General features: G+C 42.7%; 1 protein-coding gene across 4 annotated transcripts in view; it reads left to right on the top strand.

Moving 5' to 3' along the window:
* Positions 1-16,332, top strand: part of ARHGAP26 (Rho GTPase activating protein 26) — a 421,272-nt gene that overhangs the window by 121,439 nt on the left and 283,501 nt on the right. For all 4 annotated transcript variants that reach the window (XM_036312015.1, XM_036312018.1, XM_036312017.1 and 1 more), the window contains exons 7-10: positions 6,168-6,272; positions 8,135-8,264; positions 11,840-11,940; positions 14,933-15,027. In XM_036312015.1, coding sequence (XP_036167908.1) covers positions 6,168-6,272; positions 8,135-8,264; positions 11,840-11,940; positions 14,933-15,027 — 431 coding nt within the window. The remainder of the gene's footprint in view (positions 1-6,167; positions 6,273-8,134; positions 8,265-11,839; positions 11,941-14,932; positions 15,028-16,332) is intronic.

The raw sequence follows: 16,332 nt of genomic DNA, 5'->3' as shown, positions 1-16,332 counted from the left end.
GCTGTCTCAGAATTTGCCTTTGGCATTTTTATTTGCTTTTACTAGAATTTCTAGTGGGGGAAAAAAACACAGTGTGATTCTAATCATCCTTATGTTATGTATAATATGCTGATTAATATTACTCCATAGTTGCCCAATTTGGATGAGTTGCATTTTAATAGGCCCATCCTACATTTTTGAGCTGCGGTTTTTTGTTCACTTTGATCTCTTAGTAGGTATTCCTAGTGAATCAGATATTGTATCTTTTAGCTTTTGCTGGTTGACAAATAACCACAAAAACCTCATATAAGAATAGGCATTTACTTTTTATATCTCTGTAGGGTTTATCCAATCTAGGCTAGGCTCAGCTGGATGAGTCTGCTGATTTAGGTGGGCTTTCCTCCTCTTCCTCCTCTTTTCCTCCTTCTCCTTCTCTTCCTCCTTTTCCTGTTTGTTTGTCTCCCCACTCCCCCAAGAAATCTACAAGGCTTTATCCTTCTATGTCCTGGCATTCAGTTGTAGTATATCAGTGTCTTGAGTCTTTTGAGAGGCAGTATAGCATCATCGTTAAGGGCTCTAAAGCCAGACTGCCTAGATTTAAATCCCAACTCAGCCATTTTCTAGCTGTGTTTTCTTGGGGGAAGTTATTTGTTCCTCTGAGCCGCAGTTCCCTCATCTGCAAAATGGGTAAATAATACCACCTTAACCATATAAAGATGTTATGAGGATTAGCTGAGTTTGTCCATGTAAGATGCTTAGAACAGAGCTAACCTAATTAGCACCCAATTTTATTGTATAGTAGTTAATTAGCATCTAGTTAATATTTATTTTTATTTTTAAAAAATATATTTTTATTGATTTCAGAGAGGAAGGAAGAGGGAGAGAGAGAGATGGAAACATCAATGTTGAGAATCGTTGATCGGCTGCCTCCTGCATGCCCCCTACTGAAGATTGAGCCTGCAACCCGGGTGTGTGCCCTTAACCGGAATTGAACCTGGGACCCTTCAGTCTGCAGGCCGACGCTTTATCCACTGAGCCAAACCAGCTAGGGCAGTTAGTTCATTATTTTTTAGTAAATCTAAAAGCATTTATTTACTGATTACCATAGGAAATGCTGAAGACCCAGCAGCTGTGTCTGAAGAGCTCACAGCCTCACTGGGGAAGCAAGATGCATACAGAAGAGGAGTAGCCAAGGCAGCAGGCAGTTTCGTGCCAGATTGGACAGGATGGATGGTATAGAAGTGCCAGAACAATTGAAAGAGTAGAAACACCAGAAGAGTAGAAACACTGTGGTTTGCAGATGTTCCTTAACTCATAAAGGCGAGGCACCTGGAAACCCTAATGAAAAAAATAATTCTGGTCTCATGTTAGATTGAAGAGACTTGCCCACATTAAATTAAATGGGTCGGTTGAGAGGCTGGGTATAGGAGGCAGATGTTGAACCTTCACTTTTCTGCAGGAGTTCTTGTTTGTGAATACACCAGCTTCCAGACAGGCCAGTGGCTTCAGGAGCTGTGGAGAAGAGGCAGAAGAGACACATGGAAGGAAAATGCCACTGGCAAGATCAGTGGTTCTCAAAGTCTTAGATATACACATTCTCAGGCTCCACCCAAGCTCAAAATTGGCAGGTGGGGCCCAGTAATCTGTATTTTAGTAAGTCCTTTAGGTGATTCTGCTGCATATTAAAGTTTGAGCCGGTGTTAGTTGCCGGAACCGGTTTGGCTCAGTGGATAGAGCGTCGGCCTGCGGACTGAAAGGTCCCAGGTTCGATTCCGGTCAAGGGCATGTACCTGGGTTGCGGGCACATCTCCAGTAGGAGATGTGCAGGAGGCAGCTGATCGATGTTTCTCTCTCATCGATGTTTCTAACTCTCTATCTCTCTCCCTTCCTCTCTGTAAAAAATCAATAAAATATGTTTAAAAAAAAAAAAAAGTTTGAGCCACTGGCCTACATTGTACAAAAGAACATGAAGTAACAATTGATACTGGCTGAAATTGTGTCCTGTGCCGATATCACATACATTACCTACATTGTCATCCAGTCCTTATAATGTCTGGGAGGATAGGTACTATTTTTATATCTGTGTTCAGATGAAGGACTGGAAGTACATTTATTTACTTCTTCAAGGTCACATTTAGTAAATGGGGTTGATATTTATAGTTTGAGTTGGTTGCAATGAAAGGAATCTTCTAACCACTCAAGGAGCTCCCATGCCCATTGACTATGTTTGTTTATTAGAAAGTAACTTCACGTACCAGGATGTTATTGACCTTCAGAAAAAGAAACAAAATTTTAGTGTTCCAAGGAAGAAAAATCAGACTTCTGGGGTCTGAACTATGCATACATATTTTTGTGTGTGTGCACCCTGGAAGCCTTCATTTTCTTGTTGAGGTACTAAATGTTCTGGACATTTGGATCGCAGATTATGATGTACTGACTTCATGAAGGTGAAGCCCTGCTCCGTCTGTTCCCCAAGTTTTCATAATTGAAGGTTACCCAGTGCTACAGAGAACTCATTCTCATGTGTCAGACGCTGTGTCCTTTTGAGTTCCACCTCCTGAGTGTTGGTGCTGTGCCTTCCTATCATCTCTCACTGCTCCTGCCCCATGGCAGGTCTTCGTTCTTTCTCTTTGGTCTGTTGCATCCTGTCCTGGGCCTCTCCCTTCTCCAGTCTGGCCTGGATCCTGTTAGCACAGTGCATCTTCTAACACATCAGTGTGATTATCTCTCTTGCTGAGCATCTCCTGCTGGCACTTGTGTGCTAATCTAAGCCCATTTCATAGCTGATCTCATTGTGTACACAACCCAGTGTAGGTAGCATTATTGTTCTCCTGTAAAAGATGAGCTAAAGGCAGTTACATGGCCTACCCAGCCCAGCTTTTCATCACGCTACTGTCTGTCCTTTGTTGTATGAATAGTTTAAAAGGCCTCATAGTTTAAAAGGCAAAAAGTCTAAGGTCGAGGTGTCAATAGGGCATGCTCCCTCTGAAACCTGCAGGGAATGATCCTTCCTTTCCTCTTCCCATTTTCTGGTGGTTTGCGGGCAGTATTCATCATTCCTCGAATTGTAGATACATCTGTCCTATCCCTCATCTTCCCTGTGAGTTTCTCTGTGTCCAATTTCTCTGTGTCCCTTTTGTAAAGATACCAGTCATTTTAGATTAAGGCCTAATGGCTTTATTTTAACTTGATTACCTCTGTAAAGACCCCATTTCTAAATAAAATCACATTTTGAGGGACTGGTACTCAGGACTTAAACATATCTTTTGGCTGGAGGGGCGGGGTAATAGGGGGTGGGGACACAATTTAACCCTTAACAGTAACTCTATTCTATGAATGGAAACAACCTAAAGGTATCAGATAGTCCAGAGTGATGCAGCCCACTAAAATGAAGGAGTTACGTTTTTGCTTATTTAAAAATAAATAAATTAGATCAATGTTGTCAGCTAGGAATGGGTTTTTTTTAAACAGGTATTTCCTGAGGAACACAACGATGGAGATGCAGGCAAAGGGAGGTGGGGAAGGCCGTCACTGGCAGGTCCTTGGTTGTGCTGTGACTGTTCAGGGAGGAGCCTGGGTGGCCATGCTGACTTCTTTTGTCTGACAAGCAGGCGAGGCTGCAGCAAGCTCTTCCTCTGTGTGTTTGAGTAGAAACATTTCTTTGAGGCAGACAGATCTTTCCATCTCTAGAGCCTTTCTCTGGGCCTCGCCTGGCACCCGGAATGGACTTTCATTTCCCACTGGGTAATAGGTTCAAGGTTCATACAGTTTGTAGGAAGGGTATGTCAGCAGGTGGGGGTAAAGAGAAAAGATGCTACGTCGGGGAGAAAGAAGGGAAAATGGGCCAAAGGTGGCAATGTCTAAGGAATCACTTTCCATAGAAAAATGGATGATCAGGCATGATACCAAAGGAAGTGAAGACCAAAATAAATATAGGTAACTCTGCCTTCGGAACGCTTGTGTGTGTGCCCAGGTGGCATCTTAGTGAGCTGTTTGAGATATTTAATTACTCTGAGCAAGAGAGGCTTTGTTGACTTTAAGGGAAGGATAAATCAGAGTTAATAGGAGGAATGACCTTAGAACTAGCTGCTTATCTTCTGCTTAATTCTCCTGTAGGGAATAGCTCAGTGCCTTGGAAAAGTGATGGGCACAGCATTCAAGGACAGCAGGGAGGGAAGAGCTAGAACAGTTTTCATTGTGAAAATCGACACTAGGTTTGTCATCTGAGCCCCCTCTTGTATATTACTGGAGCCATCTAGAAGGAAAAGTATGGGCCTTCTCAAAAAAGTATTTTACGTAGGGTAAGTCCAGAGGCTTTGGTCACCCTTGAAACAGTTTATCATTAGTCTTTGGTGACTCTATGTAACTTACCGCCCATTCATTGACTTAGGTTAGGGATCTGTCTGTGGTGCCACTAGATGATTTTTTTTATAGCCAGAGGACCCAGCAATGCCTGCTCCCCCTCCTCCCGTGAGGATCTCAGGGGATAGGTGATGCAGTGGCAGTGGCAGTGGGAAGTCAAGGTACCACGTTGTTGTAAGCTGGATTTTGTCTGACTTCCCAGTATGGAGATCTGTGATAAATTGGGCTGGGCCTGTGGCTCAGCTCAAAGACAGGTCTTTCCTCTGATCTCAGTTAGCATTGCACATACCTTGGTGCTTTCCATTTCTGTCACAAGCATGGTGGGAGAGTAGTGGTGTGGAATGAGTTCCCCCATTATTAGGGCTGCCTCTTAGAAAAGGAGACAGGTGAAAATAAGTGAGACCACAGTTAATAAGTAAAGGTATCTTCATTTAGGGACTGAAAAACTAAACACAACATAAAATAAAGCAACTGTGTCTGATGTAACATGTGGTAGAGGCAGATCAGAGAGGTCAGAGTGGACCATTTAGAACATGTGAGTCAGCATTGAAGTTCAAGTTAGAATGGATATGGTCCCCAAATGAAGTAGCACTGAGCCTAGGATAGAGGTGAGGTTCTGGTTCTTCTAAACCAGCGGTTCTCAACCTGTGGGTCGCGACCCCTTTGTCGGTCGAACGACCCTTTCACAGGGGTCGCCTAAGACCATCCTGCATATCAGATATTTACATGACGATTCATAACAGTAGCAACATTACAGTTATGAAGTAGCAACGAAAATAATTTTATGGTTGGGTCCCAACATGAGGAGCTGTATTTAAAGGGCCAGAAGGTTGAGAACCACTATTCTAAACCTTGTTCAGGCTCTGACTATAATCCTTTTTCAGATTGAGGTTTGGAACTGAGGCAAGGTGTGTAGAACTCGGGGAGGGGCCAGGGCAGCCTAACAACAGTGAGGCTTGCACCCAGCTCAGAGAAGAGACCACAGGGACGCTTATTCCGCTGGAGAAGGGAAGGCTGGCAGGGGCCCGGGGCATGGACATGAGTAGTTTTTAAGTATATGAAGGCCTCTTATAAGATTTTAGTGAACAGATGTTTGCACTCTTCACTAAAGACAAGACTAAACAATGAATGAGTTTACCTTTAGCCCAAGGCAATTTAAATGAGAATTTAGGGAAACCTTTATACCTGAAAATGGGGGAACATGGGAGTATTTTAATAAAGGAATCCATAGTGCTTACTTTTGAATAGTTGAGGGAAAGTGGAGAAGCACACTTGAGCTGAAGTCTGACCTGGATGATTTTTTTGGTGTGACTTTGCCTGTTAGACTTCAGACTCAGAACATACCAGCTTCCTTTTCTCCCTCTCTTGTTGATTATCAATGTAACCACACGCTCTGCACCGTAACCTGGTATTACAAACATATTAAGAAAAGACTAACTTGGAGCTCTGGCTTTCACTTTGCTGACGGAATGTTTATCTTAAGAGGTGGTGAGGCTCACAGGGTAAGAGCTTGGGTGTTGGTATCAAGGAGATCTGGCTTCAAATCCTGGCTGCCACTTGCTGTGTGTTTTGGGACAAGTTACTTGACCTCCTAATTATTAAAATGAAGGTAACAGTGGTACTTACCTAATAGGTTGCTGTGAGTGCTCAGTGAGACAGTGCACATAAAGTTACCGTGTCTGGAATACAAATAGTGCTCAGTAAGTGATAGCCATTTTATTACTTTATTCTAGATTTTCAGTCGGGGTTGGGAACTCAGACACAACAACATAATAACCTCCTTGGCCTACTTATGTGGTGAACTCTGCCTTTCTACCTCATTGCAGCTACTGGCATTCTTGCAAGGACTCTTCACTTTCTATCACCATGGTTACGAACTGGCCAAGGATTTCAGCGACTTCAAGATGCAGCTGACCATTAGCATACAGAACGTGAGTGGGCAAAGGGACAGACTTCCTTTCCTCGGTTAAGGAAAGGAAAAAACAAATTATGGGTCTGGTTGCATAGAGAGCACTTATCTGGGATGGAATGCAGGTAAAGGGGGGGGGGGATTTGCTTGGTTCAAAGGGCAGATGGGGGCAGGCTTTTCTAGGGTCTTGGTGGCCACAGATTAGAACATCATCCTATTCTCTATTATTTCAAAGCACTATTTATGTTTTCGGAAGTGCTGCTGCTGATTATGTTTTAAATCTGTAGCACCAGAGTCAGGATTTCCTTTGGCAGTGGAAGGCCCGGCCCAGCCCAGCCCAGCCCAGCCCTGCCCTGCCCTTCCTAGCCCCCCTTCTGTGCATCTTGCTGCCTGGCCACACGAGACCTTGGAGTGAGTGTGTGTGTGTGTGTGTGTGTGTGTGTGTATGTGTGTGTTTAGGAGTGGGGGTGGGGCACACATGCTGACCTCCAGCTCAAAGGGTGTGCTCTTGTTCAACTCTTAGTAAGGCTGAGAGAAAATCCAAGTCAGTGTGGCTTACACAGCAGGGCCTCTCGGTGCTCAGGATCCTGCCTAAGGCTCTTTGGTTAGCAGTTACCGGGGCCCGAGCCCCCTTCTTAATTACGTCTGGCCATGTTAGCATGTACATTGTCTTCGTCTCTAGAGCAGTGGTTCTCAACCTGTGGGTCGCGACCCCTTTGGGGGTCGAACGACCCTTTCACAGGGATCGCCTAAGACCATCGGAAAACACATATATAATTACATATTGTTTTTGTGATTAATCACTATGCTTTAATTATGTTCAATTTGTAACAATGAAAATACATCCTGCATATCAGATATTTACATTACAATTCATAACAGTAACAAAATTACAGTTATGAAGTAGCAATGAAAATAATTTTATGGTTGGGGGTCACCACAACATGAGAAACTGTATTAAAGGGTCGCGGCATTAGGAAGGTTGAGAACCACTGCTCTAGAGGATCCTATGGAGAAAAGAAACCAAATGCATCCATGTGGGTTGTATTGCATGGCTTTTGGAAGCCTGCAGCTCGCTCTGACATGGTTCTCTGTGTCTTCTGAGAGAACAGGAAGTTGCAGAGTCTGGGAAAAGGTTTCACAAAGCATGGCTTCCCCTTTGGCTGGCTTCCTCAGAGGGCCAACGGAAGTGGAGATTTACACGTAGCAGGTGTACAGGGAGCAGTGTTGGCAGAAATGCCTGTGAGAGAGTGAGGCCCCTGCAGGAGAGGTTGAGTTGAGATGCAGTTGAGGCAGAGGCCTCAGTCCATGCCCTGGGGCCCTGGAGCTGGGATGGCCTTTGGAGCTGTGGGAATAGAAGCAAGGGGATCTTCCCCTTTTGTCCCCAGACTAGTCATTGGGTGGGTACAGGCTGCCCTGGGGAAGGGAGTATCCCTCAGTGAGGCAGCTCCCTTTGGAGGAGGGAACCATCTGAGATATCAGCCAGCAACATTGCCTGCAGCTGGAGGATGAGCCCCTCAGGCCTGAGGAGAGCTGGGGCCAGGCCCTCCTGTGGAGCAGAATCACCTTGGATGTTCATTTCAAATACACATATCTGGGTCCAGAGGTATTCATTTCATCTTTAGAAGTGAGGCCTGGGCATTTACATTTACTCCAAGTTTCTTATGTGATTTTGATGGTTCTTAGAGTTTGAGAGACAATCTGGTAGAGGACCTTAAGGCTAAAGTAACTTCTTGAATATTTGCCTAATTCTTAGATGGCTGACTTTAGAACTAAATTATCTGATTTTTAGATATAAGAATTCTATTGGTTGAGGTTCTGAATTGTCAGAGGTGGCAAGAGGGTTTTATTTCTTTGATTTGAATATAATTCCTTTCATCCTAGACAAGAAATCGCTTTGAAGGCACCAGGTCAGAAGTGGAGTCACTGATGAAAAAAATGAAGGAGAATCCCCTTGAGCACAAGACCATCAGTCCCTACACCATGGAAGGGTACCTCTACGTTCAGGAGAAACGTGAGTGCCTGTGGCGACCAACAGCTTGGGGTGTGCTCATGCTTTTGTGCACAAGGTGAAGGGTGTGTCCAGTGGTGCCTGGCCCAAAGTTTTATAAGCACAGGTTTGGGTGAATGAGAGTATTTTCATAGTTCAGTTTCCTAGGGGGAGGGTGGTGTCCACAGTCTTGTCTACAGCCAAGGGACGTGTTCTGTTTTCTTTGTAACTGGAATGCATTGAGGTTCCGTGGTGCTTCTTTTCTCCCTCATGTCTCTCGACTCTTGAGGTGCCTGTCCTCTTAGTTTAGCTTTAAACACTATCCCTTTGGCATGGAAGACTTGGGAAAATCTTGCCTGGTAGACCTAATTGTCCATTAGCAATCATATCCTTTGGTGGGATTTCCTATTTAGTGATTTTGTTTTCATTTGAGACTTGTTTGAGCAAGGCCCAAACAACCATGGTGCTTTCCCTCTTCTCCTCAAGTCATCCCAACACTTACATTTTATGAAAAGTAGAAACAAGAGTTCATTCCCAGAGCCAAGAAGAAGACTCATCATTGCTTTACTGGTGCGATGTCAGGAGAGACATGCTGGTGACATGGAGTTTTCAGTGATGATTCAAATTCATGCCCTAGGCCTGGGGGAAGGCTTTATGACAGATGAGGCTGTGCACTCCCAGGCTTGATTCATGTAAGCAATGGTAGGGGGACAAGATAGCAAATTGTTTTCCTTAATGAATAGCTTTTCTCCTAGTCTCCTACTCCTGCTTTCTTGGCTGCACATATTACTTCTCCCACATTTTTCCTGATTTTGTGCTTTTATGTCCTTCTGTTGATTTTGGGTTAGACAAATGTCTTCATCCTGGAAGCTTCCCGATGGAGCAGAAGTAGAACACTTGGTTTCAATGATTATTCTGTTCAGTGATTACTAAACATTTGCATGGGCTTAAAATTGTTCCCTGTTGACAATGGGGGCAGTAGTGGGGTTGGAGCATTGGTTGTGATAAGAACTTCATGTCCCTTATTCTTACAGGGACCAGCTTGTTGAGGTTTGTAGGAACAAGCTACGTTAGTTCTGTGTTTCATATATACCTGATGTAAGGGGATGCCTTGTTTGCCCAGTGAGAAGATCTATCCCCCAAATTTAAGGTGAATTTGAAAATATAAATTCTTAGGACTGCAAAAACATAGTCCAATGTCTACTTATAATACTTAATTTATTAATATTATTCACTTACGTAGGTAAAATCAGTATTGCTTTTTTGCACTCTCACATTATATTGTACAATTTTGTTCAAACACTTCACGTGCTCTTTCAGCATTAGTGTCTTGATTATCATTGGATCCACGTTTTGTTTCTCTAACACAGTAGCCTGGAGCATATCATTGGGATACATCTTTATTTTTTCTTGGAAAGTTTTTGTAACATTATTTGGAGTAATGCAAAACTTAAAGAAGGTTTCAAGAATACTGTGAAGAACAACACTATGACCTTTAGCCTGATGCACGAATTTTTATCATTTTCCCACAGTTATATCATTCTTTCTCTGTATGGGTGTGTGTGTGTGTGTGTGTGTGTGTGTGCACATCACAGTCACAGATACACACACAAGTTTAATTTTTTCGGAACCATTTGAGAACAGGTTGCATATACCATGCTCTTTTACTTCAGCGTATATTTTCTAAAAATAAGGATATTCTTTTATGTAACCATAGTTATCATACGCAGGAAATTTAACATTGATAAGATAGTTAATATAAATGGCGCTGTCTATTCCAATTTTGTCAGTTGTCCCCATATAAATACCCTTACACAGCATTTCGTTTGTCTCCAGGGCAGGAGCTCATACTGCGGTTAGTTGTTATGACTTTAGTTTCCTTTATCTGGAACACTTCCTCAGCTCTTCTTTGTCTTTTATTTTTGAAGAATATATATAATTCTTGAAGAATATATATATTTTTGAAGAATACATATAATTCTTCAGTGTGGGTTCAGCTAATGTTTCCTCAAGATTAGATTCAGATTATGTGTCCCTGGTTATATCCTACACAGGTAACACTGTGTTCTCCTCTGTGGCCATCTGCCCCTCAGTGGTGATGTAAAGTTTGATCACCCAGTCAAGGTACTGTCTGGTTTCTTCCCTGTACAGTCACTATTTTTCCCTTGTAACTAATTAGTAGTCTGTGGGGAAATAGCTTAAGACCACGTCAATATCCTCTCCCCCCTCCCTCATAGACTCAGCTTCCATTGAAAATCCTCCCTGAACTGATCTTTACTATGACGGTTGCAAAATGGTGATTTCTCAGCTCTGCCACTCCTCCACATTTATCAGTTGCCATTTAGTATATTGTAAGGAAGTGACCTCACTTTGCCTCTCTCTCCCTCCTTCCCTTTGTCTTTCCCTCCCCCTTCCTCCCTCCTTTTCTCCTTTACTATCTCTCTATTCACCCACCCACCCACCCACCCACCCATCCGTCTGTCCATTCACCCATCTTTCTGTTGTCAGTATGGACTCATGGATTCACATTTTATTCATAGGCTAAATTCATTACTGTCCTTATTTGTTTTGATGCTCAAATTGTCCAAGATACAAGCACTTTTGGAATCTTTGTGTTGTGCTATCACTGAATTTTTTTCTTGAATCCACAAAAGATACATTAGAATGGTTAGTATTTTCATTTGACTCTGATATTCTAATGTAGATACTTACTGTATTGCTTTTTAAGTTTACTAAGTAATCTCCAATACTTACAATGGTCAGTCACACCCTGAAAAATAATGATTAAATGTCTGCAGAATCTCTATTCATGTTGTAATTATTTTTTCACAACTTGTGCTATGTGATTCTGTAAGCATTTAAACTAGTATTGACTGAGGTCCTTGTAGGCTAATAAAGTAATAAGCACTGGGTAAAATCAGAGACTTAGTCAGACTTTGACTGGGGGCGGGAGGGGGGAGGGCATCTCCATCTTTCCTGAGGGATAATTTTGAGGGAGAGACCTTAGGTTACATTTGGGCACTTATAGTTACTTCCATTCTGTATCTTGGGTGTCTCTGCATTTTCTTTGTCTGCTTTTCAGTCTTCTTTAGTTCTGCTAACGTGAAAATTAGGGGCTTGGAAGTAGGTCAGAGTCTCCTGTCTGTCTGTGCACATAGTTGCAGAGCAGCTGTGTGGGAAGCATGAAGTCATTGCAGCAGATGGGAGCGGTGACAAGCACTTTGAGGAGCCTTTCTGTGTTCTTTCCTCAGTCATCTTACTCCTGTCAGGGGAGAGACAGAAAACTTCTAATGGAGATTGATGATGGGAAAGTGAATTAATTTCCCCAGGGAACCTCTACTTCCGTTACATTTTAAGACCCATTAGATGTAGCATTTAGTGGGAAACAGTCTTCCTTGGTCTCTGGGGAAAGCCCTGGGTAGGCTCCATTTCCAGTCTGTGGGATCATATTTCTGCCTGTCCCAGTCTAGCTGGTGTGGGGAATATAGTGCCCCTAGAAACAAGTTAAGGGTAGGTGAGCATTGTGGGTTATGGGTTGTGTGTCTTCCTGGCACACAGTGGACATATGTAGTAGTTTTATGGGAAATACTATTTTGCAGGTCACTTTGGAACTTCTTGGGTGAAGCACTACTGTACATATCAGCGGGATTCCAAACAGATCACCATGGTACCATTTGACCAAAAGTCAGGAGGAAAGGGGGTGAGTTAATTTTTCTAAATTTCATGCTTGATTTGCTTGGCTAACAAATAACGACAATGCTTATATAAAGTAACACCTCCAATATTTCACTCTAATTTTCTTAGTTTTTATACAGTAGTTCCAGGAGGTATAGTACCCTAAAAAGTAACTTACACAAAATGATTCTTCGCTCTAAGTTATATTAGAAATTACAACTAAGAAAGATTCTTGTATTTCACATATATGCAGGATTAAGTGTGTCAAATGTGTTTAGCTGCTAGAAATTCTTGGGTGACCTCACCCTGTGAAACTGATTTGCATCACTCTCACTTGATACTCACAGGGCTGCCATTTGGCAGCTTAGCTCTTCCAGTTATCTGTTGCTGTGTAACGGATCACCTCCAAACTGAGCAACTTCTAAAACAATACCAATCTTAGCGTTTCTCACAGTTTCTGTGGATCAGGAATTTGGTGAGCACTTGGTTGGGTGGTTTGGGCTCAGGGTTTTTCTTGGGGCTCCAATCAGATGGTGACTCTAGCTGAAACAATGAGCATCTGAAGCAGCTCAAGGCCAGTGAGAATAGCTTTCTTTCTTTTTCCTGACCTCCTCTCTTCCCTCTTTCTCTGGAGTCTCAGGGCCTGTCTATCTGGTCTCTGTGTGGGCTAGTTTGGGCTTCCTCACAGCATGGTGGCCACTGGGCAGCTAAATGTTTAAAGAGTGAATATTCCAGCAATGAAAACAGAGCCTGCATTGCTTTTTAATGATCTACTCTTAGAAGTCATATTACCTTATTTTTGTCCTATCTGTTTGTTTTTTTTGAAACAGTCACAAAAGCCCGCCCAATCCACCTAATATCAGTGGGAGAGGATGCAGACACTGCCTCTCAGTGGGAGGAGGAGTGTGAAGAGTGGGTGGGCTGGAGTTCTTGTGGCCACATTTGGAACTCAGTCAGGCTGCATCAGGCTCCATGGGTCACTGCGTTGGGAGCTCCTTGCTGTGCTCCAGGATTTCTCCTTTCTTGGCGTACTCACTGCATGCATTTCCTTTTTACTAGTATGTGATCCGTCTTTTCTCTCTGGTGAGAGAGACTTCCCTGCATCCTGCAGTCTGAGAGGAGGCACCTCTCTGCAGGAGGTGTGCAGCAGCCCAAAGCTGACCCTATTCCTTCCTTCGTTTGACATATTTCATTATTTCCCCACAGCGCTCAGCATACAGACCACAATCTGCATGATCTTGCCGCTGCATCCCTCAAACTGTTCCTCATTCCACTTTCCCTCTTGCTATGGAATTCTAGCCACACTAGCTTCCCTCAGTTCCTTTAGGGACCCAACGACTGACCACAGGTTTTTTCCACCTGCTCTTCTTCATCCCCAAGGCTGGTCTTATCTCATTAATCTGTCAGGTCCAAGCCCAGGAAATCCTTTGCTGACCATCTTGACCAGGTCAAATCTCGTGAATTTAGGCTTTTGTAATACAACTTAGTTTTTGTCACTTCTAACTTTTCATTTATTTGTTGAAGTGATTATCACCTGCATCCCCCACTTTTTTTTAAACCATCGGTAGTTGAACACATTGTCTTTATATATTTTTCTTGTTATGATATGGTCATCCTTGGAACAGAATCTTCTGTTTTCTTATATTTGACAATATTTTATAGATCCCCTGTTCTCTCCCATTTACCAGGGACACCTCTCTATAAGCTTTTGAAGTAGAAGCTGGTCCAGGTCCATTCAATCTGAAATATAGTCAGACATCAACATAAGTCAGAATCCCCTGTATTTGGGTGTTTACACTCATACATTTGCACAGTGTGGAAGGAGCACTTCTCAATCTGAGAACTTAATCTTAGCTATTCAGTAAAACCCAATAGATGTAAGGCTGTGAATATACTAGTAAACGATCTCTTCCTAGGTCTTCTGTGTTTTGTGCACTATTCGGATATTTGAGCGTGGTTAGTTTTACCATATGCAGTCACATTTCCTATTATTTCAACAGACTAGGCAAGTTTACTAACTTCCTCCCTAGTTTAGAAAAAGAAAGATTGGGACAGGCAGGAGAAACAGGATCCTTAACAAATTCTTACATGACAGAAAGAAGAAATTAGTGCTGTATGATAAAACCACAGCATTCCATTTGTGCAATGGAGTACTACTCAGCAATAAGAAGAAATAAACTCTTGATTCGCACAACATGAATGAATTGCAAAAGAATTATGCTGAGTGAAAGAAGTCAGACATAAAAGGACATTCCATTTTTGTAAATACTAGAGGCCCAATGCACAAAATTCATACAAGGAGCTTGGCCTTCGCAGCCCCGGCTTCATCCGGGAGGTCGTCCTGAAGGTTGCCCGGACGGTTGTTCTGCTGTTTGGTCTAATTAGCATATTAGCTCTTTATTATATAGGATGCAAACTTATCTATAGGGTGTGACAGAAAGCACATTCAATGTTTTCTGGGTATAGGGGTGGATTACAAAGGGACACAGTCCCTTTCCTCAGGGATCTTACAGTCCAGTGAAGAGAGAGATGTCATTTGAGTCATTGCTCATATCCATGGAAAATTTCAGCTGTTATCTGTGCTCTGAGGGAGGGAGAGGCACATGTTGCTGTGTGAACATGTGTAAGGGTATTTGACTTTCCTGAGAAGTGACAACTGAACCAAGATCCAAGAAGCTGAGTTGGGAGGAAACCTCAAGGTCATTTTGTTTCGACTCGTGTCAAAACTACAAATTAAGCCTATTTAAAATAATATCAACAAGAATTTAATGTAACAGGGGTTGGTGCTGGACCATCTTGATCTTCCAGTACTAAAGACATTTGACTCCAAGTAGAACATGGTTGACAAATTTTAGCCATCTGAGAAGGTTTATGATCAACCATTTACCTCCTGTGGTCATGAACATTTAGGTTTGAGAAGAGGAAATGAACACTCCTGTCCATGGGGCATGTTTGTTCTGGAGGGAAGCAGAGCCCATAAACTGGCCTCATCTTGATGATCTGTGTGTTCCTAACAGGGAGAAGACGAGTCAGTCACTCTCAAATCCTGCATCCGGCGGAAAACAGACTCTATTGAGAAGAGGTTTTGCTTTGACGTAGAAGCAGTAGACAGGTGAGTAGCTGTCACACTTTTCCCAGGAACAAATACTACTGAATTTGGATATCATATCTTTTCCATTCAGTCAAAACTTCCTGTTTTCCTTCCCCTCTTTTCCTTCTCCATCCTTTTAATACTCATTTGGGAATAGACTCAGGCTTGTTGCTGATTTTTAAGGATTAGTGTCTCCTCCCCACATTTTTAGGTTCAGCACTGAGCCGCTGGTTGGTTGGTTTTATTTTAGTGTGAAGGCTCCTTGTCTTAGGAATGTGTGTTCTGTCTCAGGAGGTTGAATAGATGTTTAAATAAAACTGACTCTAACATGACTGTATCAGCTATTTGAGATTTGTTTACTTTAAAGAAATGTTTACTTTTAAAATTCAATAAAATGATTCAAAAGGAATTGCATGAAGGGAAGGGGGGGGACATTCTCCTCAATTAAAAAAATGTCAGCTTTTAGTTACAGCTTTTCACCTACCCCTGTGTGTGTGTGTGTGTGTGTGTGCGTGTGCATGTGCGCATGCATGCACGCCCACCCAGGGACAATAGCAACCCACTTGTGAAATCAGTCTTTGGAGAGAGAACTCTGTGTTTTATTTCTCAAGATTTATAGTGTCTCATTAAGTCGTACCATTTCGTGGTGTTAAGCTAGTTTGACAACATTCCAATTCTTAGAGACACTTTCCTTGGCAGCAGGTTAATTCTTTCAATGAAAACCATGTGCTCAGCTTATTTGAGCTATCTGTTCAAGATCAGCAGTGCTAGCAGGAAGATCCTTAAATCCCAGCATGATTCTCCTGTAATGCCACTTAATTTCTCCCCTTTATTAAATGGAAAAGCCACACCATTTTGATAAGCCAGTACTTTCCCCCTCCTTGAGACGTTACCTGTGGCCACTTAGCCCCAGCTCTAGAAGATCCAGAAATGGAGTACCACCTGGGGTGTGCCCCTCTGCATGTGGCAGGTGTGGGACCTCTACTGGTGCCAGGATGTGTGTCTACACTGTGGCCGCTGGAGGCTGCTGGAGCTCCCAGGCAGAGAACATGCCCTTTTGGCCTGAGAAGTTCATGGAAATAACTGTCTCTTTAGCAGCTTAGTCATTACAACTCTGGCTCTCTAGTCCAGCAACCTGGATCTAAATTTTGACTTTGTTCAGCAGCCATGTGACCTTGGGCAAGTTACTTAATCTCTCAGGGGCCTTGATTTCCTTATCTGGAAAATTAAGATGGAAATAGTACCTAGTTCCTAGAATTGTAAGGATTCAAGAAGAAAATGCATATAAAAATACTTAGCAGAATGCCAAATAATAAATCAACAAGT

The sequence above is a fragment of the Myotis myotis genome, unplaced genomic scaffold, assembly GCF_014108235.1.
Source record: "Myotis myotis isolate mMyoMyo1 unplaced genomic scaffold, mMyoMyo1.p scaffold_m19_p_6, whole genome shotgun sequence".
NCBI classification, from domain to species: domain Eukaryota; kingdom Metazoa; phylum Chordata; class Mammalia; order Chiroptera; family Vespertilionidae; genus Myotis; species Myotis myotis.
Note: the sequence above shows the minus strand (reverse complement) of the source record. Positions and strands in the feature narration are given on the sequence as shown.